Here is a 21951-nt window from a genome sequence, read left to right as displayed (position 1 = left end):
GTAATCCTGTGTACTGCGTGAACTGCAGCTGCTTAGGCTTCTGTGCACTTTTGCAAGGAATCCTTTGTGCACAGCACAGTCCAGGTTCCCAGCACTCCGTCCTGCACTGCTCAACTCGCTGAGTTGACCACCGGCTTCGTGGGACCCTCTTTTGTAGTGTTGAGACGACCACGTGCTCAGTTTTCTTGAACCCGTGTTCAAATACTTCTGTGGATGCTGCCTGCTTCTGTGTGGGCTCTCTATGTTGCTGAGCATTCCCTCTGTCTCTTCCTCCAAGAGGCGGCCTAATGATCCATCCTGGGCCCAGGCAGCACCAATTTTCTACAAGCGCAATCTTTTCAGCTAGCTTGTTTGTGATACTTCTGCATGAAAACAACTCTGCATCCTCCAGCGCGCCGTGGGACATGTTTTGTGCAAAGGAGAAGTTCCTGGCACCTTCCGTTGTTGCAGAATCTTCAGCTTCTTCCACCCGGAGGCAGCCATTTTGCACCTTCATCTGGGGTTTAGTGGGCTCCTGCCCCCCTGGATACTTTTGTGACTCTTGGACTTGGTCCCCTTCCTTTACAGGTCCTCAGTTCCAGGAATCCGTCTTCAGTGCTATGCAGTCAGTTGTGGTCTTTGCAGAATCTCCTATCACGAATTTAGTGTGATTAGGGGAAGTAATGTAACTTTACTCCTACTTTTCAGGGTCTTGGGGTGGGGTATCTTGGACACCCTTAGTGTTTTTTATACTCCCAGCGACCCTCTACACACTACCCTAGGCCTGGGGTCCCTAAGTGGTTCGCATTCCACTTTCTTAATATATGGGTTGTGTTGCCCCTAGGCCTATTGCATCATATTGTATTCTACACTGTTTGCACTACTTTTCCAACTGTTTACTTACCTGATTTTGGTTTGTGTGTATATTTTTTTTATTTTACTTACCTCCTAAGGGAGTATATCCTCTGAGATATTTTTGGCACATTGTCACTAAAATAAAGTACCTTTATTTTTGGTAATTCTGAGTATTGTGATTCTTCTGATATAGTGCTATATGATATAAGTGGTATAGTAGGAGCTTTGCATGTCTCCTAGTTCAGCCTAAGCTGCTCTGCTATCTACTAATCTACTAATAAGGGATAACTGGACCTGGCACAAGGTGTAAGTACCATCAGGTACCCACTATAAGCCAGGCCAGCCTCCTGCAGGGAGGAAAGCTCTTACTTCCACCAAACTTGCACAGCTGGACGAGAGGACCATCAGGACTATTTCAGTCCATGACCTGTGTTGCAGGATCCACGCAGCTCAACAGGAGAGAAGATCCACGCCATCGGTCATTGAGGCAGGGGGTGCCTGCTGAAGCAGAGGGGTGACTCCTTCACCCCAAGGGAGATTCCTTTGCTCCTCCTGTGCAGGCAGAAGACTGGCTGTCCTCTGAGGATGCATGACTGGGAAGCAGTTGCAGTTGCTGGCAGAAGCTGAAGATACAAATTTGCTGAACTCGTCTTGGCCTCTTTGTTGCAGTTTGTAGAGTTTCTGGAGGGTCCAGATGCAGTCAGAAGCTGAAGTAGAGGATGCAGAGGATTCCTACTGGAGTCTTGCAATCGGAATCTGTGAAAACACCCAGCGGAGAGACCCTAAAAAGCCCTGAAAAGGAGACTGGTAACTTAGCTGAGTGACCACCTATCAGGACGGGGCTCTGATGTCATCTGTCTGGCCTGGTCACTCAGATGTTCCCAGAGTGCCCTGCCCATGTGGAAATCAAGATGGCAGAACCCAGGGACAGTCTGGAGTAGCTCTGAGCACCAACCCTAGGGTGGTGATGGACAGAGGAGTGGTCACTCCCCTTTCCTTTGTCCAGTTTCGCGCCAGAGCAGAGATTTGGGGTCCATGAAAAGATGTAGACTGTAGGATTATGCAAGGAGAGCACCATCTGTGCCCTTCAAATCGTTTCTAGAGGCTCTGGAGGTTACCTCTCCCATGCCTGTAACAATTGTTTCAAAAGGGAGAGGGTGTAACACCCCTTTCCCAAAGGAAATGCTTTGTTCTGACTTTCTGGACTTGATCAGATCAAGTAACAGGAGGACAGAAACCTATCTGTGAGGTGGCAGCAGCTAGGTCTGCCTGGAAAACCTCAGAAGGCTTGTATGGCATTACTGGTGGTCCACTGTGGAGCCCCCAGAGGGCATGGAATTATACAACCAATGCTTCGTTTAGCATTGGGGTATGATTCCTACATGTTTGATACCAAACATGGCCATATTCAGAGTTACCATTGAGAAGCCGGACATAGGTAGTGCCCTATGTACACTGCAACCATAAAATGGTGTCCCGCACTCACAAGGTCTGGGAAAATGGTCCTGGATGATGTGGGGGCACATGTGGTAGTGCAGGGGAGCCCTCACACACAGGTACCTTGCACCCAGCCTTCAGGGTTGGAAGACCTGACATATGGGTGACTTATCAATGACCTGGTACAGTGTAAATGGCAGTGAAAGGGTGCATGCACCATTTCACACAGGCTGCAATGGCAGTCCTGTAGAAGCCTTTGCATGGGCTCCCTATGAGTTGCAAAATAAATGCTGCAGCCCATAGTGATTTTAGGAGGCTGTCCTGGCTTGTAGTGGGTACCAGAGGTACTTACACCTTGTGCAAGGTCCAGTTATCCCTTATTAGTGTATAAGAGGTGTTTCTAGCAGCTTAGACTGATAGAAGGTAGCTATGGAAAAGCAGCTTAGGCTGAACTAGGAGACATGCAAAGCTCCTACTATACCACTTATATCATATGCACCATATCATAAGAAAACACAATACACAGAGTTGCTAAAAATAAAGGTACTTTATTTTTATGACAATATGCCAAAAGTATCTCAGTGAGTACCCTCAGTAAGAAGTTAAGTACTATACACAAGTTATGTATACACAAACCAAAATTAGGTAAGTAAGAGCAAGAAAAGTAATGCAAACAGTGTAGAATTATAATAGGTTGCAATAGGAGCACATAGGTATAGGAGCAACACAAACCATATACTCCAAAAGTGGAATGTGAACCACAAATGGACCTATGTGAGCTTGTAGAGGGTCGCTGGGACTGTAAGAAAACAGTGAGGGTTAGAAAAATAGCCCACCCCAAGACCCTGAAAAGTGGGTGCAAAGTGCACCTAAGTTCCCCAAAGAGCACAGAAGTCGTGGTAGGGGAATTCTGCAAGGAAGACCAACACCAACAATGCAACAACGATGAATTGATTTGAGGGGTTGGCAGCAGCTGCAGTGGAGACCTCGGATAGGCCGTTTGGCAGTACTCGGGTTCTGTGCTACAGACCCGGGGGATCATGGAATTGTCCCCGCAATACCAGAATGGTCCTAAGGGGACACCCGGCAGTGCCTAGGTCTAACAAATAGGTAACCTCACCCTTTTTCCCAACAATTAGATGGGGTCCACTCCATTTGTCCTGGAGTGCTCTTGGTGCCACAGGCTCCAATACCCACACCTTCTGTCCTGGTTGGTAGTGGATCAGAACAGCCTTCTGGTCATGCCATTGCTTTTGCAGCTCTTGGCTGGCCTGAAGGGTTTTAGTGACCTTTTTCATGTACTCTGCCATTTTGGATCTTAGGCCAAGTACATAATCCACTATGAGCTGTTTAGGAGCTTTTAAAGGTTGTTCCCAACCCTACTTCACAAGAGTGAGTGGACCTCTTACAGGGTGCCCAAAGAGGAGTTCAAAGGGGCTGAAGCCCACTCCTTTCTGGGGTACCTCCCTGTAAGCAAAAAGGGGGCAAGGTATCAGGACATCCCATTTCCTCCTGAGTTTTTCAGGGAGTCCCATTATCATACCTTTGAGAGTTTTATTAAACCTCTCTACCAGTCCATTAGTCTGTGGATGGTAAGGAGTGGTGAACTTGTAGGTAACACCACACTCCTGCCACATTGCTTACAAGTATGCAGACATGAAGTTGCGACCTCTGTCTTATACTACCTCTTTAGGGAAACCCACCCTGGAAAAGATTCCCAGGAGGGCCTTTGCCACTGCAGGAGCTGTAGTGGTCCTTAGAGGAATTGCTTCAGGATATCTTGTGGCATGGTCCACAACCACCAAGATAAACCTATTGCCTGAAGCAGTAGGAGGGTCAAGGGGGCCAACTATGTCAACCCCTACCCTTTCAAAGGGCACCCCAACCACAGGTAGTAGAATAGGGGGAGCCTTTGGTGTGCCACCAGTCTTGCCACTGGCTTGGCAGGTCACACAAGACTTGCAAAAATCTTTAGTGTCTTCTGACATCCTAGGCCAGTGAAACAAGGGGACAAGTCTTTCCCATGTTTTGATCTGGCCCAAATGCCCAGCCAAGGGAATGTCATGTGCAAGAGTTAGGAGGAATTCTCTGTACTGCAGGGGAATAACCAATCTCCTGGCTGCTCCAGGTTTTGGGTCCCTTGCCTCTGTGTACAAGAGGTTGTCCTCCCAGTAAACTCTATGTGAGTCACTGATATCCCCATGCTGCTTGACAGCTTGCTGTCTGAGACCCTCTAATGTGGACAGGTTTGATGTGCCATATTCAGCTGTTCCCTGGCAGGCCCCCTTCCACCCAAAGGCTCAGCAGTGTCTGCTGCCAGCTCATCTGGTGAAGGTTTTGCACAGGGAGGAAATTCTTCTTCCTCAGAAGGAGAATCATCTGTAGAGGGAGGGATAGTGGGTAGGGATTTACCCTTGCTACCCTAGCTTTGGGGAGCACTTGCTCCATTGTTCCAGGATCCAAGTTACCCTGTCCTTTTTGCTTTATGGCCTGAGCCCTGATTAAAGCAAAAATATCCCCCGGAATGCCCAGCATTGCTGCATGAGGCTCCAACTCCACTTCTGCCCAAGCTGATGTCTCTAAATTGTTCCCTAGTAGACAGTCTACAGGTGAATCTTAGTCAACCACAACTTTCTTTGGACCAGTAACCCCCCCCATTTGAGATTCACAACAGCCATGGGGTGGCTAAGAGTGTTGTTATGAGCGTCTGTCACTTGGTACTGCTGACCAAGTAGGTGTTGTTCAGGGTGGACCAGTTTCTATATCACCATAGTTACACTGGCTCCTGTGTCCCTGTAGGCCTGAACGTCAACACCATTTATTAGGGGAAGTTGCTTGTACTTATCCATATTAAGGGGACAAACAACCAAGGTGGCCAAATCAATGGCACCTTCAGAGACTAAAACAGCCTCTGTGGTCTCCCTAACAGGACCAACCCCAACTACATTGCCACCCTTGGATTGGCTATTTGTAGGTTTCCCACCACCACTGCTATTACTAGGGGCACTAGAATTTGCAGCAGGGGTTGTGGTAGTGGGAGGTTTAGTGTTTTTCTTTGGACAACTGGAATCAGTTGCACAATGGCCTTTGACTTTACACAAATAACACCAAGACTTTTTACTTTGATTACTAGAAGAGGATTTGGACCCACCACCCCCACCAGAGGATTTTTGTGGGCCTGATGAAGACTCAGTATTTTTACCTTTGTCCCCACCCTTGTCAGAAGACTTACCATCCTTCTTCTTGCCATCCTTGTCACCCCCTGTATGAACTTTTCTGTTCACCCTTGTTCTGACCCACTTGCCTGCCTTCTTTCCCAATTCTTGGGGAGAGGTCAGATCCGAGTCCACTAGGTATTGGTGCAACAAGTCAGACACCCAGTTGTTCAGAATATGCTCTCTCAGAATAAGATTATACAGGCTTCCATAGTCATATACCTTACTGCCATGTAACCACCCTTCCAAGGCCTTCACTGAACAGTCCACAAAATCTGTCCAGTCTTGAGAGGACTCTTTTCTGGTGTCTCTGAACTTAATCCTGTATTGTTCAGTGGTTAAGCCAAATCCGTCCAAGAGTGTATCCTTCAATACTGTGAAGTTGTTAGTTTCAATTTCTCTTACCGTAAGGAGCCTATCACTACACTTTCCATTAAAAGATAGCCACAAAAACACAGCCCACTGCCTTTGAGGGCCCCCCTGTACCATACAGGCTCTCTCAAGTGCAGCAAACCACTTGTTGAGGTCATCCCCCTCCTTGTAAGGGGGGACTAACTTGTGCAGATTCCTGGAATCATGCTCTCTAACAGGATTACTATCAGGAATACTGCTGCTGCCACCATGGGGTCCTAACCCCAACCTCTGTCTTTCCTTCTCAATGTCTAGGGATTCCCTATCCAAGGCCAGCTGTTGCTGTTTAAGCTTCAGTCTGATCTCTTCAACCCTCAACTTTTTGAGTTCCCTTTCTAACAAGTTATCCTCAGGGTGGGTGGGCTGGGAATGCTTTGACACAGATGACAAATGGGAAACTTCATAGGGGGACCTGTCCCTAACTGTCTGGACCCTGGTAACTTGGCCTCTAGGAATAAAGGATGTCCTACTGTGATGGGAACCTCCATTACTACCAACATTACTGGGTGTCCTGCTAGGGGGCAGATCTTGTTCAGAACCCTCCCCACCCTTCTCAGGGAACTCTCCTGAATCAGACTGGGAACTTTCTACATGTTCTAACCTCTCATTTGATGGGCCAGCTTAGGTCTCATCATCTACAATAAGCATGTTGAACAGAAACTCTTTTGTAGGGTTCTTTCCTCTAACTAAACCTCTATCTAAGCAGAGACTCCTTAAGCTCTTGTAATTCAAACTGCCATAAGTAGCATTGACAGTTTTGGGAGCTGAATCTACCACAGACATGATAGCAAAAGCTTTAGAGATAGTGAGAAGAGAGAAAACGTTTCAGAACTTTTTAAAGCACATTAAAAAAAAACTTTTTCTAACTTTTAGAAAACTTTTAGAAGTTTTAAGAAACTTTTCAGAACTTTGTAAAACATTTTAGAGAAGAAAAGCAAACTTTTTTGGTTAAGTGTACATACACTGAACTCTTTGGTATATGATTCTCTTATGAAAAGTACAAAATGACAAAGTGGTAAGTAGTTACAAGTGCTAGTGCCAGGGTGCCCACACACTAAGTAACTTTGCACCCAACCTTCACCAGATGAAGGTTAGACATATAGGTGACTTATAAGTTACTTATGTGTAGTAGTAAATGGCTGTTAAATAACGTGGACGTTATTTCACACAGGCTGCAGTGGCAGGCCTGTGCAAGAATTGTCAGAGCTCCCTATGGGTGGCAAAAGAAATGCTGCAGCCCATAGGGATCTCCTGGAACCCCAATACTCTGGGTACCTCAGTACCATTTACAAGGGAATTATATGTGTGTACCCGTATGCCAATGTGAATTGGTAAATTTAGTCCCTAACCTGTTAGTGACAAATCTGGAAAGCAGAGAGAGCATAACCATTGAGGTTCTGGTTAGCAGAGCCTCAGTGAAATAGTTAGGCATCACACAGGGAACACATACATGGCACATACTTCTGAGCACTGAGGCCCTGTCTGGCAGGGTCCCTGTGACACATAGACTAAAACAACGTACATACAGTGAAATATGGGGGTAACATGCCAGGCAAGATGGTACTTTCCTACAGTGATCCCCTGGAATCCCAATGCCCTCGGTACCTAGGCACCATATACTAGGGACTTATAAAGGGGCACCAGTATGCCAATTGTGAGTGAAATACTGAGTTAACAGTATGCAATGACAACATTTAGAGGAGACCGAGCATAATCACTGGTGTCCTGGTTAGCAGGATCCCAGGTGAATACAATCAAAAACATTGACATCAGGCAAAAATTGGGGGTAACAGTCTAAAAAGAGGGTACTTTCTTACATACTATAGTTAATGTTTGGGGTTTCACTAATTCTACAGGCCTTTAAGTGGAGAAAAATAGGTGTTGCAAATTACTACAGTATCACATCATGTTTGATGTCACAAATATTTTAGAATGAAACACACCTAAAATATAACGAAAAAAGTATTCCTTATTTTACATCTTTAAAATCAATTAATCAAATATTTAACAATTAATAGGTAATTGCTGATTAATTATTATTTAATTTCCTTCTAGCCTTGACCTATACAAACATAGCAGCCCTTGACTGAAATATGATTAAAATAAATACATATTACTTAATTTACATATTTAAATTATATTAAATAATTAATTTACAGATAATACTTAATAATTAATTATTTACAGACCTAGTAATCTATGACTAAAATATAAGTAAAATTAACATGTATTCCATATTTACCATAATTAAAAATCAATAACATAATTATTTAAAAATGACTAAGAAATTATTACTTATTGCTTAATTAACTTCCCACCCTACACCCCTACACACCTAGGAGCCTACACCTAAAATATAATTAAAATCATTACGTGTTCCCTACCTTAAATTACACAATTAAAAATCAATGGAATAATTAACTATTGATCATTAATTAGTATAACTTAATTATCTTCCTCTCATAAGCCCATGGAAACCTAACAGCCCACATTTCTGCATCAGGATATTAGTGTCTCACAATATTTAATTTCTGATATTTCTGCCTCCCAGTATTTTTAACTCAATATTTTGTCCAAACACCCTGACATACACGTTGCTTTGTAAATATTAATTATGGTGTCCAATGGCTCATACTAACTTAGAAGGGAACCCAAAGACTGCTTTGTTGCACGTCTCAAATGATGTCTTCTTCTATTCAAAAGGTGGTGTCCAAACATCTGTTTGTCTGCCCCAATTTCCACTGGAAAGCACTGCAAACCATTATTTTAAGCAAATTGAAAAGGAACAGGGCTAGTACACTACCTTGTCGGGCCTCTCGCCCAATCAGGTTTGACTCTGTGCATTCAAAAGCCCCACTACGTCTAATTTGTGGCATGACATCATCATGTAAATGTCCCAAAACATACACCAGCGGCTTTTCCACCCCCATGCTAATCATCTTCTGCCAAAGCCTTGAGCAATTGAATCCAGTCAAAGGCCGAGAAGAGGAGTTCATGAAGCCTCTGTGGATACCGCCCGTCTTGGCCCTGGCGTATTTATTAATAATTAGATAAAGGCTCAGACACTGTTATGTGGTGCCAAGACCTACACAAAACCTGTACTAGGCTTCTGAAAAAACGATGTATCCTTTAGCACAGAGCTCTAACTGGTCTAGAAGGGTTTACTAAGGATCTTCACTGTGAAATCTATCAAAGAAATGGGGCGCGATCACTCAGGGACTACCCTATTCACTTTTCAAGATGAGAACGATTATCGATTGGGACTTTGAATATAGGTGCTTCAAATAGTGCTGCACTCTTCAAATCATTCACTAGCAGAGGGATTCACAACTTTTTCTCTACTAATATCAATTAGAAGCCCACCAGGACCAGTGGCTTTGTAACTTTGGCATTTTGATGGCTGCTATCACCTGCCTCAGGTCAAAAGATGAGGTTGTATTAAATAGGTTAAAACAAAAGCAACAGGTATACTACACAGCTTTGTGCTCTTTCAAGCAGACATAACTGTCACACAGCATAAGGACATCATTTCTACAACATTCTTCCACTAAGGCGAAGCAGTATAGAGGCATAGTAACTTGCCCATACTCCACTTAGTGCATGATGCCAGAAGGGAACTCTTGACCTTGGCCTTCAGTATGTGTGTTGTGTTTTACTTGTCACAACAAGGCCTTACTTTAATTGTATTGTTTGTATGAATCAACAACATTTAGTACAACAAACCACAAAACACTACTGTGCCATGGAATATAGTCATCAATTTAAAGGATATTTTAATGCCACAATGCCTTGGCATACGTACTTATCATTTTCTCTACTACATTTCAGGGAAACAAGCAGAAGATCGGATAAAACGAGAACAAGCGGAACAAATGAGGAGGAATCAAGAGGAGGAGGAGAGGAGGCAGAGAGAAGAGGCCAAACGAAAACAAAAGGAGGAAGAGAGGCGGCATCAGGAAGAACAGGAGAGGTTGAGACAGCTTGAAGAACAAATGGAGAGAGAAAGGAACTCCATCCGGGAAAGCTTGTCAACAACATCAGAGAAAATGAGAAACAGGAGCCTCCAGCTAGGGCTTACCAATGAAGAGCGCATTATGGACTACGATGTTGATGATGATTCTGAACATATCGAGTTCAACGAGGTATGGTAGACTAACCCAGTCATCTAACATCTTATGAGTAGCCTGAAAGAAATGTGAGGAACATCATTTGAATATGTAGGATCAAGAGAGACACAAAGGGCCTCATTACAAGGCTGGCGGTCTTGATACCATCAGCCTTGCGGTGTCGGTCAGGACCACCGCTGCTGTGGCAATCCGACTGCTACATTAGGACCGCCAGGGTTCCACCAACTCTGCATGGATCGGTGATCCCGACAGGCTGACATTGGGAGGAGATCGCAATCAGCCAGGATGTCGTTGCATGCAGCGCCGCCCTGCTGATTACGACCTTGTTCTCTGCCAGCCTTTCCATGGTGCTTCTATCACCATGAAAAGGCTGGCGGAGAACAGGTGCAGGGCAGTGCGGGTATCCCCCTGCCCTGCACCATTACAATGTTCACTGTTTGCTGTGCAGACAATGAACATAGCAAAGGGGTGAGTGCACTGCAGGTGACAGAATTGCCGCTGGCTCGATTTTAAGCAAGAGACAATGCTGCTTCCAGTTTCCTGCTAGGCTGACTGGTGGAAGCCTCTGTTTCTACCCCTCAGTCTAGCAGTGAACTTGTAATAGGTCTGGCGGAGTGGCCACCACTACAGCCACAACCACCCTGTCGGGAGTTTGGTGCACCGATGTTCCCTTCCGTAATGATGAAGGGAGAAGTGAGGGCAGCAGGGGGAGGTTTATGGTTGAGTGAGAAATGTGCAGTGCCAATCAAGCAAGCAGTGGTAGAATCAAGGGGAAGACGGTCAAACAGTGGAAAACGGAGACATATTGTCACCAGTAAGAGCTCTATGACTGTGAGTCCGTGATGGGGAAGTGGCTGAACCAGAGGAGACTAATTGTTCCAAAAGTTTGAAGACAGTACAAAGAATGAGGGAGCAATAGGAAAACAAAAGGAGACATAAAAACGAGGGAGATTGTTCTAGAGAAAAAAAAAACGCACTGAAATACTTGCGACTCTCTGCAGACCCTGTTATATTATTCAATGTCTAGAAACCCAAGAAGGAGTAGCGATGTCTTAGCTGTAGGCTGACACACTTATTGGAATCAGGTATTAGGTGAGATGAAGCCTATGCCATCATTGGTGATAAGTTGTGTGATGTGACAAAGAAGGACAAGAAACATTGGTCTGATCATAGCTGTTAACATCTGATGGGGCAAGTTACAATCGAGCAAAAGGCAACTTTAGCTAAACCATTATGGATGAAACCACCCCTGCCCAGCAGGAGTCTGAAAGACTGAGCTTAAATAATCAATAACAACATCACAACTCTTAGGGCCAGATGTAAAAAGAGTTTTGCATGGTGCAAACAGCGAATTATGCTGTTTGCGCCGTGCAAAACGCACATCGCAATGCTCATTCCCCTTTTTGCGAGTCGGTGACCTGGTCGCAAAGCAAAGCAATTCACAGTTAGCACCCATTTCAAATGGGACCCCTCCCCCTTTGTGAATGGCTCTGAAAAAATGAAACAAAAACGTTTCAATTGTTTGTGTGTATTGCAACTTGTTTTCCTTTAAAGAAAACGGGCTGCAATACAAAAAAAAAACTGCTTTATTAACCCCTTCGCTGCCAGACCTTTTCCCCCTCCTGTGCCAGGCCTTTTTTTGGCTATTTGGGGCAGTTCGCGCTTAGGCCCTCATAACTTTTTGTCCACATAAGCTAGCCAAGCCAAATTTGCGTCCTTTTTTTCCAACATCCTAGGGATTCTAGAAATACCCAGACTTTGTGGTTTCCCCTGAAGGAGGCCAAGAAATTAGCCAAAATACAGTGACATTTTTTTTTTAAGTGGGAAAAACGGGCTGCAGAAGTAGGCTTGTGGTTTTTTCCCTGAAAATGGCATCAACAAAGGGTTTGCGGTGCTAAAATCGCCAGCTTCCCAGCTTTCAAGAACAGGCAGACTTGAATCAGAAAACCCAATTTTTGCAACACAAATTTGGCATTTTACTGGGACATACCCCATTTTTACGATTTTTTGTGCTTTCAGCCTCCTTCCAGTCATTGACAGAAATGGGCATGAAACTAATGCTGAATCCCAGAAACTCAACCATTTCTGAAAAGTAGACAAAATCTTGAATTCAGCAAGGAGTAATTTGTGTAGATCCTACAAGGGTTTCCTACAGAAAATAACAACTGAAAAAAAAAATATTGAAATTGAGGTGAAAAAAACAGCATTTTTTCTCTACGTTTTACACTGTAACTTTCTCCAGCAATGTCAGATCTTTTAAAGCAATATACCGTTAGGTCTGCTGGACTCCTCTGGTTGCGGGATATATAGGGCTTCTAGGTTCATCAAGAACCCTAGGTACCCAGAGGCAATTAATGTGCTGCACCCTGAAGTGGGTTTTCATTCTATACCGGGTACAAAGCAATTCATTTGCTGAAATACAAAGAGTGAAAAATAGCTATCAAGAAAACCTTTGTATTTCCAAGATGGGCACAAGATAAGGTGTTGAGGAGCAGTGGTTATTTGCACATCTCTGAATTCCGGGGTGCCCATACTAGCATGTGAATTACAGGCCATTTCTCAAATAGACGTCTTTTTTACATACTCTCTTATATTTGGAAGGAGAAAATGTAGAGAAAGACAAGGGGAAATAACACTTGTTTTGCTATTCTATGTTCCCCCAAGTCTCCCGATAAACATGATACCTCACTTGTGTGTGTAGGCCTAGCGCCCGCGACAGGAAATGCCCCAAAACGCAAAGTGGACACATCACATTTTTTTAAAGAAAACAGAGGTGTTTTTTGCAAAGTGCCTACCTGTAGATTTTGGCCTGTAGCTCAGCCAGCACCTAGGGAAACCTACCAAACCTGTGCATTTCTGAAAACTAGAGACCTAGGGAAATCCAAGATGGGGTGACTTGTGGGGCTCTGACCAGGTTCTGTTACCCAGAATCCTTTGCAAACCTCAAAATTTGGCTAAAAAAACATGTTTTCCTCATCTTTCGGTGACAGAAAGTTCTGGAATCTGAGAGGAGAAACAAATTTCCTTCTACCCAGCGTTCCCCCAAGTCTCCCGATAAAAATGATACCTCACTTGTGTGGGTAGGCCTAGTGCCCACGAAATGAAATTGCCCAAAACACAACCTGGACACATCACATTTTTTCACAGAAAACAGAGCTGTTTTTTACAAAGTGCCTATCTGTGGATTTTGGCCTCTAGCTCAGCCGGCCACGGGGGGGGGCAGAAATGGCCTAAAATAAATATGCCCCCCCAAGCCCCCCGGGAGCGACCCTTGCCTACGGGGTCGCTCCCCTTGCATGACATTGGCGCAAGAAAAGAAGTCCCCGGTGCCTAGTGGTTTCTGCCCCCTTGGGGGCAGATTGACCTAAAATCTGCAGAAATGGCCTAAATACAATTTGTCCCCAGGGGAGCAACCCTTGCCTAATGGGTCGCTCCCCATCTCTAAAAAAACAAACAAACAAAAAAAAACACCAAACAATTTGCCCTGGCGCCTAGAGGTTTCTGCCCCCCCCGGGGGCAGATCGGCCCAATAACAATAGGCCGATCTGCCCCAATGGGGGGGGATAAATGGCCTAAAATAAATTTGCCCCCCAGGGGAGCGACCCTTGCCTAAGGGGTCGCTCCCCTTGCGTGAAATTCACGTAAAAAAAAAACTCCCTGGTGTCTAGTGCTTTCTGTCCCCCTTGGGGGCAGATTGGCCTCATAAAAATGAGGCAGAAATGGCCTAAATATAATTTGCCTCCTAGGGGAGCGACCCTTGCCTAAGGGCTTCCCCTACCATCCACGACCGGGGGGGGGGGGGTGAGCCCATGGGGGGAGAGCTAGCGCTCCTCCAGTTCCCGGGTGCAGGACAAGGTGATCTCGTCCAAGGCACCCGGGAACTGGTGCCTTGGACGAGATCACCTCGTCCAAGGCACTCAAGCGGTTAACAAGCAGTCACAGACATGGTGGTCTACTGTCTCCAGCAGGCCACCATACCTGTGAGTGCTGCGAATATTAATGAGGTGGGTCTTTGCGACCCCCTTCCGATTCGCAGATGGTGTCAGGGACACCATCCAGCATCCAGGTTTGCAAACCCATTTTTTCGTACATCTAACCCCAAATACATTAAAATACAACCAAAAGCAACAACAAATTTAAAAAAGCCACATATGTCTAGTAATGTATTGCATTTCTAGTTAAATAAAATTGTTTGATATTGTAGTTTTTTTTTCTATTTAAGTAATCTTACATTTTTCAAGTATCCACATTTCAGTGTGTGAGTTAGCCGAAGATTTCCAACTTCACACTGAGATACTCACAGTGAGATACTCATTCTACCTGGATCTCTGGAACCAACCAGGGAATATCCCCAGTTGAAATAGCCCCCTGCAAGCCTCAGAGAGTCATGGAGTAGTCTTTGGAGAAGCCACAAGATTAAAAGGCTGCAAATTATCCCTTTAGTCTAGATTGAATCTGTGTCTGGTTCTACATTGTTCCATCATTTGAACAGCAGATACATAGCAGTGATTCACTGATAGAACTCTTCTAGTCGTCATTTCTTGTCAGTCTTGTGTATCTTGATACAAGTTGAAGTATCTCTATTTTTAAAAGGATCAAAGTGTATTTACCTCAACTATGGCAAATGGTCAAAACCAATGACACTTTATTTCCTCTCTGCCCACACCATTCAGTGTCTCCTGATCTCCTCTTCAGGGTCCCACATTATACAGTTTCTGTCTGAGCTCTCAGACTGCTGAGATGATGATGATGATGAAACACAGAAATATTTACTTTAAACACTAGATCACAATGAGATCAAATACAAATACAGGAATGTTTGACCTTGTGAATACTTGATGATCCCTAAACCAACATAGTGTCAGCATGGCATGAGTGGAATACACTGCCAGCAGAATCTGTCTCATCAGGTTATACTTCTATGAGTAGATGTTTATGCTGCAAATTTTTAGGTTTAAGATCTCTTCTATTGATTTTGAAAAAAAGCAAGAACGGTACAGTTTCTCTCACCTACAATGACTGGCCGGTGGGGAGACAAGTAACATAGAAGAAGGGGAAGATGGAGGGGGGAGGGAAGGGAGAGGAGGGTGCGGCACCTACAGTGTAAAAATTACCTCACTCAATATGTATACTCAGAACGTAAGTTGCAAGCGGGAAAACCTTAGGGTCTCATTGGTCAGCCTGTTCAAAGGGAAGTCTGGGCGGGACTCATCAGTCGAAGGATGCGTAAGTAGGATGGGCAAGTTAGTTCCCTGAATTCATCCGACAAGTATTGGATATATGGTCCCCAAGTTTGATCAAAGAGGGGCAGTGAGTCAGTTGCTGCCACTGTCAGTTTTTCCATACCCATAAGAGTCCATAGCCTATGCAGCCAGTCAGTGTGGGTGAGAAAGATCTCAGTACACCAATGTGAGATCAGCAGTTGTTTAGCAGCCCCCAGCGCCAAGGTAATAGCCCTACCCTTAGGTGTGAGGAGAGGATATGTTTGAGTGTTGGGGAGGCCTAGTAGTACTTAGCTTGGGAAGCACAGTTTGGTTGTGTCGTATATATCCTCCATCGCTTGGAGGATGGACTGGCAAAATGAGACGATCTTTGGGCTGTGCCATAATATGTGAGTAAGTGTACCTTCCTGTCCAACACCAGCATTTGCTGCCGCCTTGCGCCCTCGCCTTGGCCGCCGGTGCAGGTGTATGATACATGTAGTGGGCTATTTTCAAAAACATTTCTTTGATGTTCGTGACTTGTGCTGTGATCCGCTCCCGCAGAAGAACATCGCACCATTCCTTGTCTGTAAATGTATGCTCGTATTCCCTCTACCATCTGCATCTGGCTGGTGTTACGAAGAGTGTAGTTGACGTGGTCAGTAGGGCATAAGTGTCGGACAAGAGCTGTTTTTCTGTATCTTTGGTCAGTAACCATTGTTCAAATCTCATAAGGGGTCGACTCGCATGTGGACATAGCAGGGGCGAGGTCACCTAGTGGTGAATGGCCATGAATTGCCAATAGGTAGATGTCGGGAGACCGTACCCCGCTTGGAAGTCCATGACTCCGACCTCGTCAAAAAGGTCACCTATCCACTTGCAGTTCGCTTCTTGCCAAGGTATGAAGGCAGGGTGGTCAAGTGCGGGGAGGAAGCCTGGGTTTCCCATGATTGGTGTCTGTGGGGAGACCGGTGTGGAGAGCCCTTTCAGAACCTGTACTTTGTCCCATGCACTCATTGTGGCCCTCAAAATCAGTGAAACATACACACCTGGTGGTCAGTGCTTCTTAGGCAACCAGGGTACCTTCCAGATGTGGACTCCCGCCACCGCCTGGTCGAAAAAACACCAGCATTTCTCCATCAAGTGTCGGCTCCATTCATTCATGTAGCACAGCTGTGCAGCATGGTAGTAGCTCAATAGGTGTGGGACTCCCAACCCTCCCTCGGTCTGAGGAAGGTATGCCTGGGCTCTGGACATTCTGGCCCTGTTTCCGCCCCAAATGTACTCCCAAATGAGCGTTTGCATTTTGTCTAGGAGGTTAGGGGGTGGTTGCAATGGCAGGGTCTGCATAAGGTAGAGTATCTTAGGCAGGAGTCTCATCTTGACTGTGGCTAGGTGCTCCAGCCAGGAGAGGCCATGCGTCTTCCACTTTGCTAAGTCTGAGCCTGTAATGTCAAGTATCTTGTTGTAGTTATTGTCTATTGGGGCCTCTATTGTGGAGAGCATCCGCAGTCCTAAGTATGTAATTCCCTGTGCAGGACACAAAAAGGGGAGGGTGGCCTCCAAGGATGTCCTCTCAACCTCTGGAGGAGTGAGGTCAATATGGGCGGTTTAGCAAGTTTGGTTTTAAAACCTGATACCCTACCAAAGGCTGTCAGTTCTGCCATGACTCCGGGGAGAGAGGTCTGAGGCCGGGTCAGGTGAAGAGCATATCTTCTGTGTAGAGAGCCAGTTTATGCAATCTACCGCCCATTGACACTCCAGAAATATCTGGATGCTGCCGCATATGCTCAGCAAAAGGCTCTATATATAAAGCAAATAAAAGAGGCGAGAGGGGGCATCCTTGTTGAGTGGCCCTTAATATGGGGAATTGCTCGGACAGTCCCTCATTCACAGCGACCATGGCTCTGGGTTTGTCATAATTGCATCAAATCCACTCACGGAACCTTGGGCCAAGCCCAATTTTACTTAAGACTGCGTGGAAAAGCTGCCATTGAACTCAGTCAATGGTCTTTTCTGCATCAATGGAGAGAAGAAGAGCAGGAGTTTTTGAACGATGGACCCTGTCTAGCAAGTGACATAGTCTCTCAGTGTTATCGCTACAGGACCGTTTAGGTGTGAACCCAGTTTGGTCCGGGTCTACCAGGTGCTTGCGTACGGAGTCTATGGGCCAGCAGACAACCCACCCTGTTCCCCCCAGTGTAGAACTTTTGCTTGGTTACGAGTAGGGCGTATTCCGCCTTATCCTCACCCAAAACCCGTAGCTGCTTTTGTTGTGTGATGAGTTGCTTCCTCACGGCCAGGGACCTAGTCTGTCTATGTGTCACCTCCAGGGCCCTTATGTCGTCTTCTAGCTGTTGACGCATGGCATTCTGTCTCGCTGCTATCTCTATGAATTGACCTCTAATGACTGCTTTCAAGGTTTCCCAGAAGGTCGTGATATTGGTTATGGGAGTATCATTTATAGTTAGAAAGTAGTTTATCGTGTTCCTAATTTCAGCCAAAGTGTTCTCATACGTTAGAAGTCTTATGTTAAGACACCAGTGTCGTCTATTTGGTGTGTAGGCGGGTAGAGTAAGAGAGAGCGTGAGTGGGGAATGGTCTGAGATTGAGGCCACTCCAATGGCAGAACTGGTGGACAGGGTGGTAATGCATGGAGAGGTGAGGAAAACGTCTATACGGGCATATGTTTGATGAGCGGCTGAGAAGAAAGAGTATGTTCTGTCCACTGAGAGGTGTCGACGCCAGATGTCAGTCAGTCCAGCCCTCTCAAGCTATTCCTGAAAACCCAGTGAGAATGCGCCTGTCTGGTCATATCTCTGGATGGACCTGTCTAGGTGAGGGTCTGGGGCTATATCAAAGTCTCCGCCGACTACAATACCTTCTTCGGACATCTCTAGGACTCGACCCAATGCATCTTTTAGGAAGCATTCTTGGTGCTCATTTGGCCCATAAATGTTAGCTACTGTCAGTCTGTCCCCTTGCAAGTGAATTTGTAGCAAACGAAGCATCCACAGGATCTCAGCCTGCACCCGAATCACTTTCCCTGGGAAATTTGTGGCCAACAAGATCACCACCCCGCCCACCATCCAGGACCCGATGAATGAAACTGACGGTCAAACCAGCGTGTCCTCATTTTTTTTCAGTCTTGGCGAAGTAAGTGTGTCCTGTCCTGTCGTGTAGTAGACATATATCACTCTTCAGGTCTCTAAGCTGCAGCAGAAGGGCATGCCTCCTCACTGGGGCGTTAAGGCCTCTTACAGTAAGACTAAGTATGGTTATCAGTGGGAAGGTTAATCTGTGTCGCTGTGCTGTACGTCGTATGGTTCGTGCAGTGTGTGAGTGTCCCCTTGCATGGGCTTGGGAGTGATAAGGTAAGAGGGTGTCGCTCCCTCTTGGATAGTGTGGAGAGGTAATTAGAAATGAACATTCAAGATGGGATAAACTATTAACAGCGTTCCCCGCCTGGGAACAGTCATCAGCAAGACCGGGGGAATGGGCCTGTTCGTCTGGAGTTCAACCACTACTCCGGTAGATCTGAGCTCTGCCAACCGGTTGTCCCAGTCTATTGCCTCCTTGCCTGTATTGTCGTGTGGACTACCCTCTGAAATTATCCAGGAAGCATCAGCTTGGTAACCGGAGGAGATCCCACACAGCGAGCCAGTTCATCTCAGTGATCAGAATCCGCTTCTGATATGGTATCCTGGCTGCGTAGACTTCTGAGCAGTGCCACCCTCTCCTGCTGCTACTTTTTAAAAGGCAAATGCATCTCTTAGTCACCAGAGCAGTGAGCATCAGTTGGTTTATATATATATATATATATATATATATATACACAAAAGGTAGAAAATGGCCAGATCACTTTTACTTTTATCCTTTCAAACAAAATGACTCAATACAATACATGTTAATAATGAAAAGCTGACCTTAGGATGCCTTCCAGAAAAACCTTTATTCAAAAGGAAAAGGGAAAGGGAATATTGGACATTGTTACAACAGTTGACATCGAAAAACAAAGGCAACATCACACCACTCAACATTAAAGGAACAATTTTCAACAGCAACAGAGGCACAAGCTGTGGAACCCATACAAAAGTCTCCAGATGTCCAAATTTCTTCAATAACCCTGGTCTCTGTAAGCCCTCAGTCAGTTTATAAGTCTGCATCACCTGTGAGTGGTTCACCAAGGCGGCCTCAGATTAGGAGGCCAGTGCCTGCAACAGCTCCATTGCCTAACACAACACCATCACCTAGAGTTACTCCAGTACCTAAACAGTACCTCCAACAGCTACAGGTACTGCACTTTGTGTAAGTCCTCAAATATCTGAAAGATATAGGAGTCCAGTTCGACACCGTTATAGGTCTCGTAGAACAACTAGATCCTGATCTAGATCCAGAAGATACATATCTTGCAGAAGATGAACACCATCCTGGTCTTTAACGTCAAGGTCATCATTAAGAGATTACTCCTCCACTCTCTTGGACACACCTCGGACACACCTCCACAACGAGTCTCACCAATTTAAGATTTATTTACATTTAGGCACTCATTTCAACCCTGGCAGACGGTGTTAAGTTGGCGGTAGCACAGCCAACAGGCTGGTGGTAATTACTGCCAAATTATGACATTCGCGGTTTGGCACATGCCAAACCGTCAATCTACCACACCGTCCACCACGGAGGTAACAACTGCCAGGCTGGAGACAACGGTCTCCTGCGGGATAATGACCTGCATACCGCCATGGTTTTGGAGGTGTTTGTACTGCCACGAAAACCATGGCGGTAGGCACTGTCAGTGCCAGGGAATTCCTTCCCTGGCACTGATAGGGATCTCAGCCGCACCCCTCCCTCTCCCCAGAGTCCTCCCCCAACAGCCACGACCCCCCCTACCACCTCCTGAAGGTGGTACGGCCCCCTCCGCCGCCCCACCGACCTCCATGGGCCTTCCCAGACATTGCCCCCCACCAACCCACTCACACACGCACACACCACTGACACACATACACACACACACACATGCACACATACATACACGATACATCCCCCGACACACATCACAACCCCCGCATACATACACACACTGACACACCCCCTCTAAACACTCACAGTCACACCCCCATTCACACACACACCACACAAACCCCCCCACCCCCCTCCCCTGTCGGACGATCACCTTACCTGCCTCGGCGCTCATCTGGGGGGGAACAGGTTTCAAGGGGCCTGCTCTGTCGCCAGCACCCCGTCACCAGAACACGGCCACGCCGAATACTGAAACGTAATTCGTTGGGCGGTGTTCTGATGACGTGACGGTGGCAGAGGAGCAACCTCTACTGCACCGCTGACCGCCAGTATGGCTGCTGGCGGCTCTCTGCCCAAAATATGGCGGAGGGTCGCCAGCAGTCATAATATGATTGGCGGAATACCGCCAACACTGGCGGTCTTCGGTCTGGCGGGACCTCAGCAGTCTTCTCTGAAGATCGCCTAGGTCATATTGAGGGCCTTAATGATGTCTTGAGAAGAGGTGCTATGAAACTCAATATTGGCATTCTGACAGCACCAACATCATCTTCTGTGATTTTTTTGACACTACAACAAAGAACAGCTTGTAGATAATTATTGCCTCTGGTCCTTTGCCTTCTAGAACCTGCATTGCAGTTGTTTCTAACTTCAACATTTTTAAGATCAGCGCCATCTAGATTTCCAAATAAGTATAAAACTCCTGATCAAGATCCACTATTTCTGTGAGCTGATCCTCCTCCAGATTCAGTGATAGTGGAAGCTGCAAGGAAATCCCATTCAGCTTCTTCATCCTCTTCTTTGGTCCCACCAGACAAAGAAAACAAGCACATGGATGCCCTGGGCAAATAGATGTGTGGGACATCATCATCTTTAATGAAACTGGCTAGTTCTTCTGCTCTCTTGAGACATTATGATAGCTCTCTCTGGGATTCATTAAACAGAACAATTATAGGCAGGAGGTGATTAATGAAGGGGGCCTAGTATTGAATCAAGTTATAAGCGCTGCTGCAGATGCCTCCAATTTGGCAGGATATGGTTACGCACATGGCATATGTGCTAAAAGATCATCCAGGTTGCACCTCGAAGGACTGAAGCCAAAGGCTTAAAATTGGATTTTGAATCTTCCATTCTCATGAAACAAACTTTTTGACTCACATGCTGATGAAGAGATGTCCAGGATGAAGACTGAATTGGACACTCTAAAAGCGGTAAGCTTGGATAAATAAAAGGAATTCCACAAGCACTGCAGGCCCTCCAACAGGAGATACTTCAGCAGAGGATTCAAGCCCCTCACTGGCAACAACATCAATTGTCACAATCACATTCCCATTTCCAACCTTGAAGACCATCTAGAGGAAGAGGTACTCAGCAGTACCAGCAACCAACAACTACAGGAAAGTCTTCTACCAAACAATGAGGAGTTTTTTCCTCCTTCACTGTTACCCGCTCCGGTGAGGCTGAAAGAGTGGCAGTCCATTACCAAAGGCAGATGGGTCTTGAATATTGAACAGAATGGCTCCAGAATCCTCCAATTGTCCCACCAAAATAAACATCCCTGCATCAGATAGTGCAATGCCTACAGTGCGCATCTGAGTGCCTGCACATTTGGGACCAATAAAAGTGGTTAACAAGCCTGTTGAAGGTCTTGTCTTGCCCCAAATGTCCCACTAAAGGCACGTCATGAGCCAGACCCAGTAGGATGGCTCT

At 45.8% G+C, this 21951-nt stretch overlaps 1 protein-coding gene across 1 annotated transcript in view; it reads left to right on the top strand.

Annotated features, from left to right (window-relative positions):
- The window catches only part of LOC138252902 (uncharacterized), a 216205-nt gene that overhangs the window by 100839 nt on the left and 93415 nt on the right, over positions 1-21951 (top strand). The window contains exon 5 of the mRNA XM_069205776.1: positions 9726-10039. Within this exon, the coding sequence (XP_069061877.1) occupies positions 9726-10039 (314 nt within the window). The remainder of the gene's footprint in view (positions 1-9725; positions 10040-21951) is intronic.

The sequence above is a fragment of the Pleurodeles waltl genome, chromosome 1_2, assembly GCF_031143425.1.
Source record: "Pleurodeles waltl isolate 20211129_DDA chromosome 1_2, aPleWal1.hap1.20221129, whole genome shotgun sequence".
NCBI lineage: Eukaryota > Metazoa > Chordata > Amphibia > Caudata > Salamandridae > Pleurodeles > Pleurodeles waltl.
This window is presented reverse-complemented; position numbering and strand designations above follow the sequence as displayed.